This window comes from Adiantum capillus-veneris, chromosome 16 (genome assembly GCF_014529385.1).
Source record: "Adiantum capillus-veneris isolate H3 chromosome 16, ASM1452938v2, whole genome shotgun sequence".
Taxonomy (NCBI): Eukaryota; Viridiplantae; Streptophyta; class Polypodiopsida; order Polypodiales; family Pteridaceae; genus Adiantum; species Adiantum capillus-veneris.
This window is the reverse complement of record NC_140946.1, coordinates 56,520,937-56,540,802: the sequence shown is the minus strand read 5'-3', so window position 1 is coordinate 56,540,802 and position 19,866 is coordinate 56,520,937. Positions and strand designations below refer to the sequence as shown.

General features: G+C 47.9%; 1 protein-coding gene across 2 annotated transcripts in view; it reads left to right on the top strand.

The window, feature by feature from the left end:
- LOC147439086 (Translin family protein) overlaps positions 1 to 19,866 on the top strand; it is a 137,662-nt gene that overhangs the window by 61,954 nt on the left and 55,842 nt on the right. For both annotated transcript variants that reach the window (XM_086484246.1, XM_086484247.1), the window contains exons 4-6: positions 18,531 to 18,672; positions 18,763 to 18,912; positions 18,990 to 19,191. In XM_086484246.1, the coding sequence (XP_086340372.1) occupies positions 18,531 to 18,672; positions 18,763 to 18,912; positions 18,990 to 19,191 (494 nt within the window). The remainder of the gene's footprint in view (positions 1 to 18,530; positions 18,673 to 18,762; positions 18,913 to 18,989; positions 19,192 to 19,866) is intronic.

Below are 19,866 nucleotides of genomic sequence, written 5' to 3'. Positions count from 1 at the left end.
GCGAAACGGGGTTTCTCGATACATTCAGGGAATTTGACTTACCCCATTGATGCAATCTTGACTCAAGGGACTAGACAGATCTCCAACAATGAAAGTAGAAAGAAAAAGAGTTCCCAAGAAACGAAGGATACACGACCCAAAGTTCCGAGGAAACGAAGGATATTTAACCCCGACGGACTCTTCGAGAAAGGGCTAACTATCTCAAAGAGGGGAAGTGTTTTGGTTGCGGGGAACAAGGGCACATCTCCGCAAAGTGCCCCGAAAAGGCACAGCAAGGACAGACTGAAGACAGGCCAGAGAGTTCTAGAGCAGTAGATGAACGTGGCATAAAAGGCAAGATGAAAGCTGGACTAGTACCAGATTGCATGGGAACTGACCCAAGCCAGATAGATGAAAGTACAGAACTTTGCTGAGCTTGGGGCAAAGTGAAAGATCAAGAAGCCCTTATCTTTTTTGATGGAGAAGCCAAGGCCAACTTCATTTCCCCTGAATTGGCGGCGCGGCCCGAGATTACGCCCGACAAGATGAGACCACCAATAGAGGCAGTTCTAGCGGCACCCGGACGGGATATAGCCATTACGCCTATCATTGGCAAACTTCGTTTGCATTGTCGGGGGTATTTAGGGCACGAGGACTTTTACATCATGCCTTTGGAAGGGTGTGACGTCCTCCTAGGAGTCCCTTGGTACCATAAGAACAACGCCGTGGTCGATTATTGGGCCAAGAAAGCAACTTTGACAAATGAAAAGGGCAAAAAAATTGTACTTATATAAAACTGAAGGGCGAGTTCGTCCCTATTGTATTGGCTTCGGCCATTTCAAAATTAATGAAATTCAGTCTTTTTGTTTACTCGATCTATTTGAAAGAGTTGAATGATGAACACAGAACGAACATGTCTGAACTTGACAAAGAACTCTAAGATTTTCTCCACACACACGCTGATTGTTTCTCTGAAGGCCTGCCAGGCGAGCTACCCCCATCTCGTCCTGAGGATCATACTATTGACCTGATTCTTGGAAGCACACCACCGAACCGGCCACCTTATCATGTTAGCCGAGCCCATAATGAAGAGATTATGAACCAAGTGAAAGACCTTGAAAAGGGTCTTATCTAGGTGAGTACTTCACCCTACTGCTCTCCGGTTTTGTTGGTATTAAAGAAAGACGGATCTTGGAGAATGTGCATTGATTACAGAGCTTTCAATAAAATCACTATCACAAACAGATTTCCGATTCCAAGGATTGATGATATTCTTGATCGACTTCAGGGATCCTCTTGTTTTAGTAGGATTGATTTGAAAAGCGGATATCATCAGATCATAATTGCTTTGGGAGATGTCTACAAGACAACCTTTCGGACAAGTTTTGGTTTATATGAATTTTTGGTGATGCCTTTTGGCCTTACCAATGCTCCAATGACTTTCAACTGAATGATGGATAGGATTTTCCGAGAGCATCAATCTTTTGTCGGCACTTTCTTTGATGATATTATAGTTTTCTCCAAGGATGAAGCAGAACATTGACACCATCTGCTACAGGTCTTTCAGGCATTGCGTGATCACAGATTAGTTATCAATGCCAAAAAGAGTGAATTTTTATTGTCGGAGATACACTTTCTGGGACACATAGTCTCAGGAGCAAGAGTACAGATGGACCCGGCCAAGATTGAGACTATCCACGATTGGCCAGATTTGAAGAATGTTCATGAAGTTAGAAGCTCTTTGGCTTGTGTTCTTACTACCGACGGTTCATTCGGAAGTTTGCAGAGGTAGATTTCCCTTTGCACATATTGACTCACAAAGGAGACACTTTCTCGTAGGGACCGACAGAGGTGACTGCCTTTCAGACACTTAAAGGAAAACTGACTACTGGACCAGTGTTGACTTTGCAGAGGTAGCTTCCCCTTTGCACATATTGACTCAGAAAGGAGACTCTTTCTTGTGGGGATCGATAGAGGTGATTGCCTTTCAGATATTTAAAGGAAAACTGACTACTCGACTAGTGTTGACTTTGCCAGACTTACAAAAGTCATTTGAAGTATATTGTGATGCTTGTGGTCGTAGTCTGGGAGCGGTCTTAATGCAAGAAGGCCATGTAGGTAATGTCGCCACTAAGTAAGAGCATGGATCATTGCCAATAGCTCTTTCTCATAAATCTGTGTTGTCAATTTTGGCCTTGAGAAACAATCACTTGGAGCCGATTTCACGGTCTTTATTGATCATCAGAGTTTACGATACTTCTTGTCACAGAAGCAGCTTTCGGAAAAGCAGATGGGGTGGGCTAACGTCTTGTCACAGTTTCATTTCCAGATTGTCCATGTTCAGGGACATAAAAACTTGGTGGCAGATGCATTGTCTCGGAAGCCCCTAGTCTTGTCTATTTCGGCGATTCATCATAGAAGCCCCTAGTCTTGGCTATTTCATCATAGAAGCTTCGACGATATGGTTGATCAGTGCGCCACCGATCAGGATTTTTCCGATGTATTCACTCGAATGCATAATGGGGAGGTAGTAGCGTGATATTACATACGGGATGGCTACTTGTTGATGAAAAAAACAATGTTGTGCGTCACACAGTCGTTGATGGAAAAGGTTTTGATTGAGTGCCATTTTCCACCTTTTACGGGTCACCGTGGCGTCGACACCACCTTGAAAGGTGTGGAGCGTTATTTCTTTTGGCCGAGATTCAAGAAGGATGTAGATGACTTTGTTCGCAGTTGTTTAGTATGCCAGAAGGTCAAGTTTGACAGGCATAAGACACAGGGATTACTACAGCTTTTATCCATTCCCACCTGTCCCTGGGAAAGTATTGCAATGGATTTCATTTTTGATCTCCCGAAGACTTAGAGTGGGCATGATGGCATTTGGATTGTCATCGACAGATTTAGCAAGCAAGCTCACTTCATTCCAATGAAGAAAACAGTCAAGCCGGATCATTTATCGAGATTGTTCATTGCACAGATTTTTCGACTACATGGCATGCCTGAGACAATAGTCTCCGACAGAGATCCCTGATTCACGAGTTTGTTTTGGAGGGCTATTTGGGAGAACATTGGCACACGGTTGCAGTTCTCGTCATCATTTTATCCGCAGACAGATGGGCAATCTGAGATTGCAAATTTAGTTGTTCTGGATTTATTGAAGTCTTACATCTCTGATCAGAAGACTCAATGGAAAAAATATTTTCCCTTGGTGGAATTTGCCTACAACAACATCGTTCATTCTTCGACGAGGAAGGCGCCATTTGAGATAATTGAAGGTGCTCCAAAGGTTCCACCCTTCCTTAGCACTAAAGACAAGATTTTTGAAGCCGACCAGTACACGAGGGACTTGGACATTGCTTTTGCCAAGGTCCGGGAGGCTTTACCGAAATCTCAAGAACGACATAAGAAGGCAGTAGATCGACATCGATGAGATTTGAAATTAAAGGAAGACGATTGGGTGCTCTTACGTTTTGAGAAGGCACGCCTAATAAAACGAAAGGGAAAGGAGTTGCTTTTTCTAGAGCTTAGCATGAGGTATTATGGCCCTTTCTAGATAAAAGAAAAGATAAATGATGTCTCCTTTTGACTCAAGCTGCCCGATACTTGGAAGATTCACAATGCATTCCATGTGAGTCTATTGAAGCCTTTTAAAGGTGATGTGCTAGTTGATGGGAAGCCTGATGAGCAACCCGAAGTGGAGGAAAGCGAGGAGATGTTCGTTTCAGAATAGAGTTTGGCACACAAGGAAAGAAAGATGAAAGGTAAAGTGATTTGGCGGTTCTTGATTAAATTCAAGAACTATCCTGCATTGGATGCGAAGTGGATGGATGGAGGAGGACCTAGCAGATACTCCTCAGATTTTGGAACTTTACCTTGAAGCATTCGGTTTAGCATAGTCTACTCCGATAGAACCCCGAATTCAGCAAGGGTGAATCTAGTGCAGCGGGTTTGCACAAGAGGGGAGTGACTCTGCTCCTTTGTCAACAGATTACCCCGATTTATGAAGAAGGTCACTTATGTCCCCTTTGGGTTCAGGGATACTAATGGGTTGACTAGTATTTTGCTGTATGACTTTATGGCAAGGAATTCCTGAAAATGAATATGATTGATTTGTACTCTCTCATTTGACTTGTTTGAGTGCAAGAACTGAAAGACGAAATGATTCCATCATTTTGGTCTCATAAATCTCTATAGACATGATCGCAATAAGGATTAGTTAATCACGGATCAGTGAGGTTCGGAGTGGATCTAGATGCGATTACTAAATACGTTGCTGGCAGTCATGGTCTGAGATTTGGAATGAATTTCTCTGTGATTTGTCATGTGATGTCGAGTGATGTCCTGTGATGTGACTGTCGATTTGTACAAGTGCTAGATGTGTCTTGTCTAGTGCGTCGGTACTAACAATCATTGTCTACTAAGACAGTTTATGGCCTTTGTCTGTTTCGCAGGTGTAATCGAGGGCGATTACAATTCTTTCAAGGGGGGTATTTCACAAACTGATGACGTGGCATGATCCTAATAAAGTTGTCCCAACTTATGGCCAAGGGACGAGGGGCCCCAGGGACATTAAAAATAAAAGAAAAGCGTTGGTAGGTTGGCTGTACGGATCACCGCAATTTATGCTGGCTGACATGGCAAGCCGTACGGACGCTCCTCGTTTTACGGATAGCAGTACGGACGTTCCGCGTTTTGTGCTGCCAGCTTTTGGGACATTTTGCTTTGGAGATTACTTGCTTTTGGGGCTCTGCTTTTAGTTGCTTTTAGCAACCCTTGTAATGTTTATAAGGACCCAAGGGGGCTCACTCTGTAGGGCATCTGGATGCAGAGTCTGAGATCAAACACCCGCGGGTTGGTTGTACTTTGCTCAAAGATTAATATAAAAGAAATACTGAAAGGGGCGCCGGTCTTTGGGGCCAATATTTCTTGGCACGGAACTACTCCGGGCCGTGTCGACTCTCTTTTGATCTGTGAAGTATTTTTGAAGTGAATCTCTGCTGTGTCGCGGTAGAATCTTGGCTTGGGGTGTCCAAGTTTGTTACATTTGCTTTTGAGTTTAGAATCTTTTGGGGCTCTGCTTTTGGGGCATCCCTTGTAAGAATAAATAGACCCAAGGGGCCTCACTCTTTAGGGCATCTAGACGAAGAGTCTTAGAGCAGAGGACCCATCACGTGTTGTACTTTGCTCAAGCATTAATATAATAAAGGTACTTAGCTCAAGCATTAATATAATAAAGAAATTTTGGGGCCAACACCTTTGGGCACGGAACTACGCTGGGCCGTGTTGACTCAAATTCTAAAGTTGTGAAGTATTTTTAGTGATTTCTCTCGTGTCGTGTCTGATTCTCGACTTGAGGTGCCCAAGCCCGTGACAGTCCCTTTCCACTCTCTCCCTATTTTTCCCATTTATGCATGGTGGTGGGGGGTGAGGGCTCGGATCGGGCAGCCAGCCTAGTGACCTATATATGCTGCAAGGGGAGACACCTCCGAGAGACAGCAATTTAGCCCACAGGGTGGGGCGCCCTTGGGGCAGATTCGGACTTGGCTGGCAGTAAGTGGAGGCCTTTCACCTAGCATTTTTGGCCAGCTGATCAGCGTTTTCTCAAATCAACCCTAGCGTTTTTGGTGGGCAGCAGGTGCAATGTCAGTATATCCTCTCTGTGGTGCAATACCTCCTCAAGGTAGCCTTTCATAGGCCTTGTGACCATGCAGTGGCAAGTTTCCTCAGCCGAGATCTAGATCCACATCTAGATTTAGCTAGGCGGAGATGCACCAGATCTATGCTCTCATGAGCATGTTGGAGGTGATGCCCATGTGGAGACCATGATAGTGGTCTCGTATGCAAGAGCAATTGGCAGTGTCAATAGCAGTCCCAGTTGTGTGCACCTCGGGTCTATCCAGTTGGCATGTTAGTTCTGTGCAGCACCACCCTTGGTCACTTGTATGAGCAACTTGTTATCAGCATGGAGAGCCTCTCTCTCTCTCTCTCTCTCTCTCTCTCTCTCTCTCTCTCACACACTCTCAGTTGTCCTGTCTCTCTCTACCTCAGTAATCTCTCGTCTCCCCAGATTCCTTGTTCATGTGTTTGGCGTTGCAAGTGTTATAGATCGAAGTTGAGGTACCCAACGGATCACGAGCCAGTTCTTGTCTTCATTGTGTCTTCCGCTGCCACCTTTGACATCTGGTGCGGTGCGGATTGCACAAGAAAGGAGCCACTCCACTCCTTTGTCACAAATTTCCTAGATTGAATAAAGTCACTAATTTCTCTTTGAGATTTTAGGGATATTGACAGGTTGACTATTTCTGCTGAATGACTTTATGAACAGATCTGGACTGAATTGGAAATTTCCTGAATTGAATTGAAAACATGTGCTCTTTCATGTGTGTATTGCTAGAGACATGTAGAGAAGGATGAAGTGTCTTGAGTATTTTGTCTTAAGAATGATTTGAACTCAGTGCATCTAGACATCTGTTAGAGATTAGCATGTGATGGCTAAGTGAACAAAAACAGAATGTGAAATGAATGAGGTTCTAGTGCATCAAGATGTCTATCTGGATGAGATGACTAGATACAGGCTGATGGCTACACTTTCGAGAGCTAGCCAATACACTTTGGGTGCTGCAGCGTGGTCCACCCTCATGGGCCCAACACTTTGTTTTGAGATGACCACTAGCGGAGATTGTAGTGACATTTGGCTGGAGCTGATTCATACACTCAAAGGACAATTTGAAAGGCTTTGGGGCAGCTCTGATTGCATGCGGGAGCGCCGCGAGGCCTTCTTGTGTCGTTGATGACAAGGGCCCTTCTTCATTATGGTTCATGGGTAGCCTAGATGGCATTACCGTCCACCACTGTGATTGTTTCCTCCTCCCATATCCTGATCTAGCCGTCCTTGTACATATTTTCACTCTTTATTGGGAGATTCTTCCCACTCTTTGATGTAGCCCCCTTTCGTAGGGCCAGTATGTAGACCTTTGGGCAATTGTCTTAACTAATGGAAGGATCTTTTTCTTGAAAAAAAAAAATCTTCTGCACGTTAGTAACCTTTGCTATCTCGCTTCTCCCTGCACTTGCGCACCCCGCGAATGCCTATGCCCTTCCACCCTCAGTATCTCGTGAGCCCACCTGCATGGCCATCTGTTAGCCTCTTATCAGCCGGCTATCCTTCTACAGTTCCATTTGTGTTGCAGTCTCTAGACTAATGGGAACCACTAACTCTCTTGGTGGCTTTAGTGGATGAGAGCTCTATTATTTACCTCAGTTTACGGCTAGCTTGGGTGGTTTTTGCCCCGCAGCGCATGCTATAGTGGGCTCCATCTCCAATACACCTGGAAGCTACCCTCGCCATCTCTTTGGTGCTCCAACACTGAGAGTATTAGGTTGTGTTGATGGCTTCCTCCGTGCAGTTAGAGGACACCACTTGGGAGGGCTCACGAGTCATGCTTTAAAAGGGGCCTTCAATGAACCCTGCAAGGAAATGGGCCTACATCAAGTCGTGTTTGCTGGTCTTCGTGGAGGTGCAGAAGTTGCGCAACCCATTGAGGCATAGTCTGATGGGCGGGTCTGCCTTTCTTTGCTTGCCTTCTTGTTTTGTTTGCTTTGTTTTTGTTTTCTTTTAGCTTGCATTCTTTGCTCTGGTTTGTGTGTGTGTAGAGTTTGATTTTTGCAGGCTTTGTTTTGTCGCACTGTTCCAATTGACTTTTGGATGGGTGAGTGTGTGTGTGTGTGTATCGGCAAGTACGTGGGTGTGGGCGAAGTTTGTTTTTAGAGCATATTTTTCGTTTTAAGTCATTGGTTTCTTTATTTTTCTGTCTTCATTCATTGTGTCCCTGGTCTTCCTCGATATCTTGTATTCTTGCATTGGTTGTTTGGGTTTACTGTTGTTGGCTTGTTGCTGTACTCTCAACTCGCTCTACGAGGTTTCTATAGAGGTGGTTGCCATCAGAGCCTCCTTCATGGTCTTCTTGGAGTCCCCTCCCTAGCTGTGGCCCTTAGGAGACACCTTGAGCAAGTGGACTAGTTTCTAGCTGAAAGCTCCTTGTTAGCCCTAGTGCAATGCTTTGTTGCTCATCTTGTGGCATCCTCCTGTAGTTTCTTGGCGATATTTTAGCTGCCTTCTCTTCCTCATCTTCATCATTGAATGCTCTCTCCTTTCTGTTTATCCATTGTCTTTTGCTGTCACATTATACTTAGTGGGCAATGCGTGACATTAGAGCACTTTTTTCACCGCTGGTGGCTTTTGGTGGTTTAGGTTTTTGATATACAGTAGCAGAGTATGCTTTTGGTGGAAGTGCTTATCTTTAAGTTGTTGTTGTCATCCACTTAGCTTGCTAGGGCCCTTGGGAAGGTTTTTAACCCTAGCTTTCAGGTTTTATAGTTTGCCATGTGGCTAGTTGTATCCAGTTTTTATAGTTTTCAGATTGGCGCCTTCGGGCTTGCTTTGTAATCAGTGATGTACTTGCCCTCAGAATTGGCACCATTTGGGCATCTTGAGGGAGTTTTCAAGTAATAGAAATCAGCCTCTTTCTCAGAGAGAGAGAGAAAGAAAGAAAGAAAGATTTTATTTACGTCTTCAAAAGGCCAAAGAAAACTGGCCTATGAGACAGATCCATGTACAAAAATGTGAATATCCTTTGGATATCTGGTGTGTGAAAAATGACCGGGTAATAATAGCATCCGGTGTACAAAGTGTAGTGTGGTAAGTGACTAGGTAATAACAAAGCATCCGGTGTGCAGATGTGGGGGTGACCGGGTAATAACAGAACATCCGGTGTACATAAAGAGGCATGTATGTGTGTAGTGAGAGTGAGGGGGGGAGGGAGGGGGGTGGTGTGGTACATCAGCTCCATCTAGTAGTGATGGCAGGGTGTAGTATCTGGTACATCCGTGAGCCTGATGAGGACTTTGGCTATGCCCGCCATGTCTAGTGTCTGCTCTGTCCTCCTCTGAATATATGTTGTATGTCGATCCCTAATGGCCTGGACCTCTCGTCTGTGTCTCTGAGAGGCCCTGGAGCGATATCCTGGTAGTCGTGGTCGCCGCCTAGCTCTGGTCTCCTCAGCTCGTATCAAAGTCATCCCCAATGTGTGGATGGCTGTGGCTGCATGGGTACTCTAGCCTGGAAGTAGTCTGTAAGGTGTGTCTGCCTGTCCGATCCTCCACCTTCCCCCGTCTTGAGGGCTCTCTCTCTATGCTGGTGCATCTCCACCAAGAGTCTCCCAAGTAGTCTTTGATCTAATGATGTCATCACTGTCTGTAATGAGACCTCTGGCCTGTCAAATAGAGTGCGGTACCGTGATCTGATCTCCACATAGTGAGGGCATCTGCATAAGAAGTGGCTCTCACATTCTACCTCCTGCTTGCATAATCTGCATATCTTGGCCTCGCGTGGGACCCGTGCTACTCTGTCGCTCTCAATCTTAAGCTGGTGGGATGATACTCTGAGCTGTCCGATGGCTACCCTCATGCCATGTGGTAGTTATATATCCATGTAGTGGGGCCTCTGTATGAACCTGTCCTCTGTGAGCATAAGGAAATGATCTCTGTAGTATGCCATCTTCGTGGCCAATGGCCGCGAAGGTGTGAGCCAAGTCTGCTCTACATGCCTCTGTATGAGCTCATATTTGACAACTGTGTTCCTCTCAGTGTGTGAGAGGGCTTGGTGTGGTGCATCTAGATCATACTGTGAGGGAGGCAATCTGTCCATAGAGTAGTCGTATGTCTGAAGCCATCTAGTCACACTCGCGTACCATGATCTCTCATCCCCAGAGTCTGCTAGCCCGCGGGAGGCCTCAAGAGCAAGGCGGGGTAGTCTATCTGCCCTCATGTCTCGCAGCCTGTGGAGGTATCCCACTGTTTGAAATAGCGCCTCCACTACCATGGGTAGGGCACCGAACTCTGCTCTCACAATATCATGTGGGACTGATGGCTTGCTCCGGATCATCCGGGCAAGTAGCAATATCTGTGGCCTCTCGAGTCTGCTCCAAGCCTGCTCTGATAATCCTGGGGTCCACACTGGGGCCGCGTATAGAAGAGCTGGTGTCACCAAAGTGTCAAATAGCCAGCTCTTCGTGCGAGGCTCTTGGAAATGTGTCTGATGGCATCCCCTCTCAAGCATGGCTAGAGTTGCATACGCTCGTGTGGTGCGATCTCGGGCTGCCTGTGCCATAGAGAAGCGGCCAGTCCTGGCTGTAAAGGTGATGCCCAAGTATACATACGACTCTACTACCTCAATCTGGCTGCCCTCAAAAGGAAAAACTGATCTCCTCCGAACAATGCCTTATGTGTGGAATATCAAAACCTTGGTCTTGCAAAGGTTCACTGTCACTCCTCTCTGTGTACAAAATAAGTCTAGAGCTTGTATGTGGAGTTGGAGATCCTCCTATGACTCTGTGAGTAAAATAATGTCATCAGCATATAGCATAATATGTACTTGAGTGCATGATAGGTCGGCGCCTGCTCCTCCTCTTTGTCGGATGTATGCCTCCATCTCATCTATGTACATACCAAATAGAGTAGGGGAGAGTGGACACCCCCGTGTCACCCCGATGGTGCTAGTGATGCTATCTGATAGTCCTCCTGGGCATCTGACCTTGCCTGACACTCTCATACAAAGCATATATGGCCCATATCATGTCCGGGGGTATCCCGAGAGATATGAGTCGCTGTAGTAGTCTCTCTCTGGGGATTGTGTCAAAGGCTTTGCGGAAGTCCACAAATTTACAACAGTAGAGGCGTCTCCCTCGGCTCCGTGACTGCTCTATCAGGCATCTGAGAGTGAAGATGTGGTCCACAATATAGAATGTGCGTTTGAAGTCTGCCTGTCCAGAGGCGCGTAGCCTCTCGGTCTCTGCATATCTGCTCAACTCTGACTCTAAAACTGCTCCATAAATCTTGGCCATCATATGACCAATCATGATAGTTATGTAGTTGGATGGATCCATGTGGTCTCCAGCCTTATGTAAAGGCACAATAGTATGCATAGTCCAGCTCTCTGGAAATCCCTCTGCCAATGCCCTGTTGAACAGGTGTGCAATCAATGGAGCCAAAGTGTGTGTAGCGTATATAAAATGCTCACCCTGAAGCTTGGTGTGGTCCGCGGCTCGACGGTGCTGTAGACTCTGAATGCCTCGTCTCACCATATCTATGGTAAAAGAGAGTGGGAGCTGTAGGGCGGGGAGCCACTGGGTGTGGAAGGGGGGGCTGAGCCGGCACCTGATAGAGTGTCTCTGCATATGCATGCCATACCGCTGGGTCCTCTATAGGCACGGGTGGGGTCCGCTGTCTCATATCTCTCCAAGAGATCGCTGCCTCTCGACTCTGAAGTGTATGGTACACATCCCACCATTGTGTCTCCTCAAAGGCTCTCCTCTTACGTCTAGTAAGAGTACCCATCTGTCGGTGCATCTGTCTCTCAGATATCTGCCCAGTAATATGCTGTGCCCTAAGCCCCTGATATAGTTGTCTGCACTCATCATCATACCATCTATTCTGGGGCATTGTCCCAGATCGTGATGTGTCGTAGGAGTGCCTGGTCGAGGGAAAGCTCTCGAGCGTTGCTGAGTGGAGTATGGAGGTGAGCTCATTGGTGAGTGTAGAGAGTGGGGCGTCAGGGTCTAGCTGGCTTGATCCCTGCGTACACATCGTATCTGTAAATCTCATCGTATCTGTAAATCTCAGAAAGCTCCTCACTGAAGTGTATAGTGGTATGATGCGTGGGGGACTTGGGAGGTGGTGTCGGTAAACTTGTCCTAAGAGAGAGGTTGAGATATGTATGATCCGCGCCAATGGGCTGTGGTGGTATCGTAAAGGAGCGCACAATATCCATGGCCCCTGTGGAGCCTAAGATGTAGTCCACTGTGCTCTAGCCTTTCCTGCCTCCCTCTCCTGTCTTGCCTCCCTTCTGGAAGCAAGTGTATTCACTTGACATCAGCCAACGGGACATCCCATTGTAGATCAGGAGGTGGTGAACTGATCCTAGTGCCAGTAAGTGTGATCCGTATCTGGTAGAGTCACTCCCTCTGTCCTTTGATGTCCTCCCTAGTCCCACATCCTCCGCTGCTATGATATGGAGTAGGGTGGAATCATCAAAGTCATACATCTCGCATTGTCGACTCTGTGTACGGGCATTGAAATCACCTACAAGTAGGATCTCTCCCAATGCCGCGTAGTGTAGGAGGTCCTCCGAAAGAACCGAGAAGGGTGACTGTGATTGTGGTCCCTCCTCCTCCTCTACCATACTCTCATCGGCATCCTCCTCTAGTGGCTCCTCCTTTGTCGTAGATGCTCGTCGTATCTCTCTATGGTCTGCGAAATGTGACCGAGTGGGGGGAAGTAGCACAGTGCAACATGTATGCTTTGTCTGGGGCTAGCTGTATCCTCACCCACATGAAGCGGGCCTCTACATCTCTGCTCACTACTGTGACCCTGTCCTATAGCTCTCTCCTCACTAAAAGAGCAATCCCCTCTGATCCTCGTGATGTCCCCTGCCTCCCTGTGGATCGCCTGTATGTGGACTCCCAGTGGTAACCCCAGACATGTGGTAGACCTCTTTCCTGGCTCTCATGTGTCTCTGTCAGCATCACAATGTCTCTCCCCTCCATCACCTCCTCGAGTGTGCTTGGCTGAGTCCATAGGCATCCGTCACAATTCCATACTCCGAGTGTGATCTCATGTCGTGTGGCCTGTGTAGTGGTCTCCGTAGTCTTATAGGCCGCGAATCCCTATGTGATGGGTTTTCTATCTATGAAGATTCGCCCATCTCTATAGAAAGCCTTCTTGCCCTCTTTACTTGAGAGAGAGAGAGAGAGAGAGAGAGAGAGAGAGAGAGAGAGAGAGAGAGAGAGAGAGAGATATGAAATGAAATGAAATGTTATATTAACGTCTTTAAAAGGCCAAGTGACCTATGAGACCAGAAAGTTACAATGTGGTGGATCTGATACAGAGTCCGAGTAACAAGATGACAAAATGACAAAATGAAATACTATGGAATCCTAAACTGCTACTGTTGCTAGGTGAGGACTAAGCAGCTAAACAACTAGCTGGGATAGCTAGATCACAGGAGATCCAACATCGGTCGTTGGCGGATCTCATCAATCTCCTCCATGGTTAGTAGTCTGACCGGGCGTCGTGCATGTCGAGCCAAAGTGACCCGAATCCTCTGATGGAGCCTCTGTTGATGCTGTGTAGTCCTCCGCAATCGTGGGCGTCTGGATCTCCCTAGCTCAGTCGCTCGATCGATCAATATGCTTCTGGTGTAAGGCGACGAGCTCTGCTGTGGTAGTAACTCCTGCGGGTGTCCAGTGGCAGCTCTAAAGCAGCCTGTGATTTGTCTCTGAGACTGGCTAGCCTCTCCTCTCACCAGGCTCTCTCTGTGTCTGCGCAGCTCGAGCAAAAACAAACCCAGGCATCTCTGATCCTCGTACCACATGACTCTAGAGAATGGTCCAAAACCCTCTGTGAACAAGCAATGGAAGTGGCCTCGTATCTCGTAGTAGACGGGGCAGTGGCATGTGTAGTGCAACTCTGTCTCAGGCTCGATGTCACACAGGGGGCATGTCTTGGCCTCTGCTGGTACTCCGTTGTATCTCCCAGTCTCGATCCGCAGCTGGTGTGAAGATGTGCGTATCTGGCCAATAGCACATCATATCCAGTGGGTGTCCATGTATCTGGGCCTCGTCACAAAACCATCCTCGGTAAGCTGGAGGAGATGCTCTCAGTAGAAAGCCATCTTCGTGCCCAGCTCCTGTACTGGCTGTATCCATGTCCTCTTGGTGTCTAGCTGAGTCAAGTCTTGGCGAATGAGCCTGGTGATCTCGGACTGTGTAAGAGTCAGAGAGGGCGCATCCAGTGAGTACTAGAATGGAGGCAATCTGTCTATGCTGAAGCCGTGCGCCTGAAACCATGATGTCATCTCCCCATACCAGCATGCTGCATCTCCCTGCATGGCTAACTGTCGAGAGGACTCAAGTGCAAGGCGTGCATATCTATCTCTGGGAAGTTCCCACATGCGGTGGATGAAGGAGACAGATTTGGTGAGCGCCTCAACCACCAGTGGGGGAGCAGCTAGCTCTGCTCGTACAACAACACGTCGTACTGAAGCCTTGACTCTAATGAGCTGCGAGATCATAGAGACCAAAGGCTTCTCCATGTCCCCCCATCCATCACTGCGGCCTGTGCTCCCGTGATGATCCAGTGAAGGTCCCCAAATCTCAGCTCCATAAAGCAATGCAGAAGCCACCAAAGTGTCAAAGAGCCAGAGCTTCGTCCGAGGCTCCTGAAACTAAACCTGTGAACACATCTTTTCCTATCTACCCAATGCTGCATGGGCTCTGGTCAATCTAGTCTCTGCTGCCCTCCTCAATGAAAATGCTGGCCCACTAAAAACCACTCCAATGTAAGCGTAAGCATCTGTATACTCCACCTTCTCTTGGCCATATGTGAAGGCGGGCGCGGACCTCTTGATCCACTGTGGGGTGGTATTAAATACCATGACCTTGGTTTTACCAAGGTTTGACGGACAAACCACTTTCCTGGGCAAACCTATGCAAAGCATCCAAGTGACGTTGCATCCCCTCCGGAGAGTCGGAGATCAAGACAATATCATCAGCATATAACAATAGTGGAATCCATGTCCCTGCCAGCTGTGCACCTCTATCACCATCTCTCTCAATGTAGTCAGAAACCTCATCTACATACATACCAAGTACAGTAGGAGAGAGCGGGCAGCCCTGCTTCACCCCAATAGTGGAGTAAACCGGTGTGGATAGACCCTTTGGGGTGCGTACATGCCCCACTAGTGACCTGTAGAATGCCATGACCCCCTTAATGAGCTCTGTGAATACTCCCATCTGCTGTAATCTCTGCATCAATCTAGCTCTGGGCACTGTGTCAAATGCTTTGCGGAAATCCACAAAGCTACAATAGATCCGCTTCCCACGCGATCTGCCCTCCTCAATGATGGCTCTGAGTGTCAAGATATGGTCAAGAGTAGAAAAACCCCTTCTACAACCTGCCTGCCAGGCTGCGCGTATCCCCTCCCGCTCTGCCCATCTACTCAGCTGTTGCTCAAGAATAGATGCGTACAACCGTGCCAATGTGTGTCCAATCGTTATAGTGCGGTAGTTCCCAGGCTCCATAGGGTCTCCCGACTTGAAGATAGGTACAATAGTAGATAGGCTCCAAGTATCAGGCAAGCCCTCACACATGGCACGATTAAACATAACTGCTAGAAGCTCTGCTAGTAAATCTTTGGCATGCGTTAAATGCTCAACCACTAAGCCATCATGATCATATGCTCTCCTAGTCCTCATCCTGTCAATGGCCTTCCTCACCATCTCAGGTGAAAAAAGCACATGTGTATGGGCATGGATCGGGGGGGGGGGGGGGGGGGGGGGGGGGGGGGGGGGGGGGGGGGGGGGGGGGGGGGGGGGTGGGGGGGGGGGGGGGGTACAAAGATGGTGCATATTGGCCCCAAGCCTCTGTAGAAGTGATGGCAGGGGGGGGAGACTGGAGTGCTCATGAAAGAGCCTCCATGCCTCACGTGAGTCTTGACTCAAGAATAGCTGGTATAGATCCTGCTCTAGGCGAGCCAAAAATGCCCTCTTCTTCTACCGCACTAGGCGTTGGAAATCAATCTGTGACTGCCTGTGAGTGATGTACCCCAAAAGCACCTCCCTCTGAAGTCTAGCTCTAGTGTCCCGGCATTCCTCATCATACCAACTGTTCTGGGGCATGCTCCCTGAACGGTGTCTCTGCTCAGGCTGGGTATGTGGGTATGCCTCTGCTGCTGCATCATGTAGTGTCTGTGTCAGTATAGTAGTAAGCTCCTCGCCCTGGCTCCTCTGTGCACAGGCGTCTGTAGATCCCATCTATGTATACGGAGTCTGTCTCCCACGTGAAGGTGTAGCGAGTAGGGGCTGCTGCCTGTAGCCTGTGTGCTACACAAGAGCATAATCCACTGCCACACCAACAGGTTTGGGTCCAACCATGAGGTCCTAGATACTAGAGATGAGGCTCGGCTGTGCCATGACATAATCCATTGTGCTGGCTCCATGTCTGTGTGGAAAGCATGTAAAACCACCCGCAGCGAGAAATCTCTGTAGGCCATTCAAGATGGCCAATCCATGTGCAGTCCCCATGTCTATCAAGTGTCGTCCATACTCAGTGTGTTTTCCATCCTGTGATAGTCTGGAGAGGCTCGTCTTTGCAACATCCAACTCTCTCAGCATCTCCTTTGAAGTATCATAAAATACTCTCTGATGATGGGCAGTCCTAGCATTGAAATCCAATGGTGATGTCACCATCTCTAGAGAACTCCCATATGCCATCATCCAGAATAGAGAAGGGGGACTGTCCTTTGGGTGGTGCATAAACTGACGTACTCGGGGGAAAGTAGCAAATAGCAATGTAAAGATATTTGCCTGTCTCTGCTCTCAATCTCACCCACATGTACCTAGCTTGCTCATCCCTGCGGGCTATATGTATCAATGGCTGCAACTTCTCCCTGAATAACACTGTCACTCCTCCTAAGCCCCGCCCTCTCTGATCGTGTCTCCTGTCTACAGGTTTTCTCCCATCTATATCCGCTAATGTGAGGCATAGATTGCCCTTGGGCCTGATGTGTCTCAGAGTAGAAGACGATGTCTCTACCCGTAAAACTATCCTCAAAAGCACCGACATCAAGGCGCATAGATCCATTACAATTCCAGGTGGCAACTTTGAGTGTGGTCCCATAGGTCTTGCACCATCATGTGGAGCGCCGCTCTACAATCACCACCCGGCCATCTCTATAGAAGGCCGTCTTTCCTTTCTCCCTTGCTGCTTGAATCTCTGGCATTACCTCTCTCGTATGCGCAAGTTGTGTGAGAGTAAGGTCATCTCCAAGGATATGCCGTTTTCTTTAGTGTAGGGCGCTTCTTCAAGAAGTCCTTCTTTGCCTCCATGGATGGGAAACGGATGATTAAAGCTCTCCCTTTTGAAGTCTCCCCATTGCCTTGTGTCTTCTTCCCTACCCTCCATGCCTTTGTATGAGTAGCCTCACTACCCATCATGCAAAGAAGTTCTTCGACTTCCCCTTCCACATTATCTCGGTCTTTTAGACCTGTTACTCTTATATGCAAGGCTCTAGTTTTCCTTCGCTGCTCTTCTTCTAGAGTCATGTTGATGATTGTAGGAGTGGGGACGGATGTGGTTTCTTTCCCTTTCCCTTTCCCTTTCCCTTTCTTAGCGACTTCTATCCATTTCTCGGCCTCATCCGCCTTCTTCTACGTCTTCATTATCACATCCATCCACGATGACGTCTTTACCACCTTCTGTTTCTCCTCCTCTGTGATCATCCCTACCTGCTCCTTGATGACCTTGATCTCGTCTATCACCGAGGGCTGAAATTCCCCTTCTTCCAGTCCGTTGCTTACTCTATCCGCAAGCTCTCGCTTGAGGGCTGTGACCTCTTCTCTAAGTGCTTGTGAATCCGCCTTAAATGCTTGTAGCTCTGCGTGCAAGTCCTCTTTCTCTTTCTTCCATTGCACGCCTTCATTGAGAAACATTTGAAGAAGGTTGGCCTTCTCTTTCCACCATCCCTCCGTCTCTGCTTTCCATTCTTTCATCTCCCTTTCCATTTGTGTTATCCGCTTGTTTGTAAGCACAAAAGTTGCCTTCGTATGGGGCTTACATACTGGCGAAATGATCATGGCTTCTATTGGCGAAGCGCTCATGGCCTCCATTGGCGATGCGGGTATAGCTCGATGCTTACGGCTTACAATACAAAATGGTGAGGGATCGGAGCACGGTGGCTCACCCCTCTGATGACATACCAAGATATGGGCTAGTGACCCACTCGAGAGATCAAGAGAGACCTCGAAGACAACTCGACGCTCTGGCTCGGCTGAGTCCAGAGGCGGAGAGGCAAAAACCCCACAACCCAATGCGGGTAACTTCACATCAACAGCCCACTGCGGGCGCTCAAGCAAAAACCCCACAACCCGATGCGGGTATCTTCACATCCACAGCCCACTGCGGGCGCGCGAACAATATTCAGCCAAAAGCCCAGAGGCTCAGTCCCTTGCTATTATGCTACGGTCACCTGCACCTGTCGATGGAATCGAAAGCTCGCAGCCCCCTGCTGGGTCAGCTCGTGGCGGCAACTTCGCCTCTGCCAGAGCCCTGTTGGCTCCCTGTGTACCTGACCCGCTGCCCCCTTGTGTACTCGCGAAGAGGACCTGCACCACAGCCCAGTACGGGCGCCACTGATAGCAGGGAACAGCCCCTCGCTGCCCCTCTGTCTGACTGTAACAATAAGGCCCGAAGCCCCCCCCCCCCCCCCCCCCCCCCCCCCCCCCCCCCCCCCCCCCCCCCCCCGTGTAAGGAGACCGCAGGTGGAAATTCTCTCTGCTGAGCGTGCAATAACCAGCCCTCAGGCGGCCTGTCTCTGCTAAAGCTTGGAATCTGTCTCTGCTAAAGCTTGGAATGAGAGAGAGAGAGAGAGAGAGAGAGAGAGGAGAGAGAGAGAGAGAGAGAGAGAGAGAGAGAGAGAGAATTGATTGCTGCAGGCTGAATTCAAAAAACAAAGAATCTGTCCTAGAGCAAGCCGAAAGAGACTTGGCAAATGTCAAAATGGATCACGTGACACGTGTAGCCAAGGAATTGCAGGGTTCAGAGTTTTGGAAGTTTAGGAGAGCATACACACCAGGGGTCTGTTACCTCTCAAATGCATGTGTCTTAGAGATTCGTTTGTTATGCTGCCTTGCGTATGAGCTACTCTGGAATCTGGATCTCTTGTAGATGCAAGAATATGTAGAAGCAGCGGCCTTTCTCGAATTCTGTAAGAATGGGAGGCTTCTCACACTAGATGACTTGAACGAGAGTTTTGCAGAGCTGAAAGATGCATCGAGCAATGACTTTCAGCTGAACCTCCTGGACTACCTACTTGGGGTATAGGTTAATTCGTAATGCACTCTTTAAAGTTTTTTGAAAAAGGATGGACCTTGGCGTTAACATACCCTTTGCAGGTTGGTGATTTGACAGGAGAGCTCATGCGACTAGCCATCAGCAGTGTGACAGATGGAGAAGTGGATAGTGCGAAGAGCATCTGCAATTTTGTGAGATCGCTTTATATGAGTTTGAGTCTCATCTCGCAAGAGGTTGATGATAGCTGGGAAATGAAACAGAAAATGGAGGTTATGCTCCAGAGCTTGATGAAAATTGAGAACAGTGAGCCTCTCTCTCTCTCTCTCTCACACACACACACACACACACACACACACACTTTTTTTTTTTGTAAATCGATTGATTAATTTACTAGTGGGAAACCTCAAAGCGAGGAAAACTCACTGAAAAGATCATATACAAGGGGAAGAGCACAGAACTCCTCATCTGTAGAGCGTAGCTAAAAACATTCATATGAAAGCTGATGCATCTCTAAGGTGATATCACCAACTTCCAAAGCAAACCGTAACGATTGCCTAAGAGAAAGCTTGAAGAGAGGGAATGGATCCTCATGAGTACGATGGAACATGTAAGCATTACACTGACTCCACACGGTCCAGAAAGCCCAGTATCTGACCCACATGAAGAAGAGCGCAAAACGCTGTAACGTCGGTGAGAAAATGCCAAATGCCCAGAACCTTTTGTGAAAGACAACCCCAGGAAAATGGAGCCGCATACACGCCGATACATGGCGAAGGAAGTCTCTAGTAACGCAGCAATCCCACAACAAGTGACAAATATCCTCTTCTGCAGTCGAGCAACGAACGCAAGAAGGACGAAGATGACGCGCCTGAAGAAAAGTGCCAACGGGAAGCACTCCAAGCAAACAGCGCCAAAGAAACAGACGCTCCTTTAAAGGCAAATGGCTTTTCCACAAGGCAGAGAGGAGCCTGCTCCACC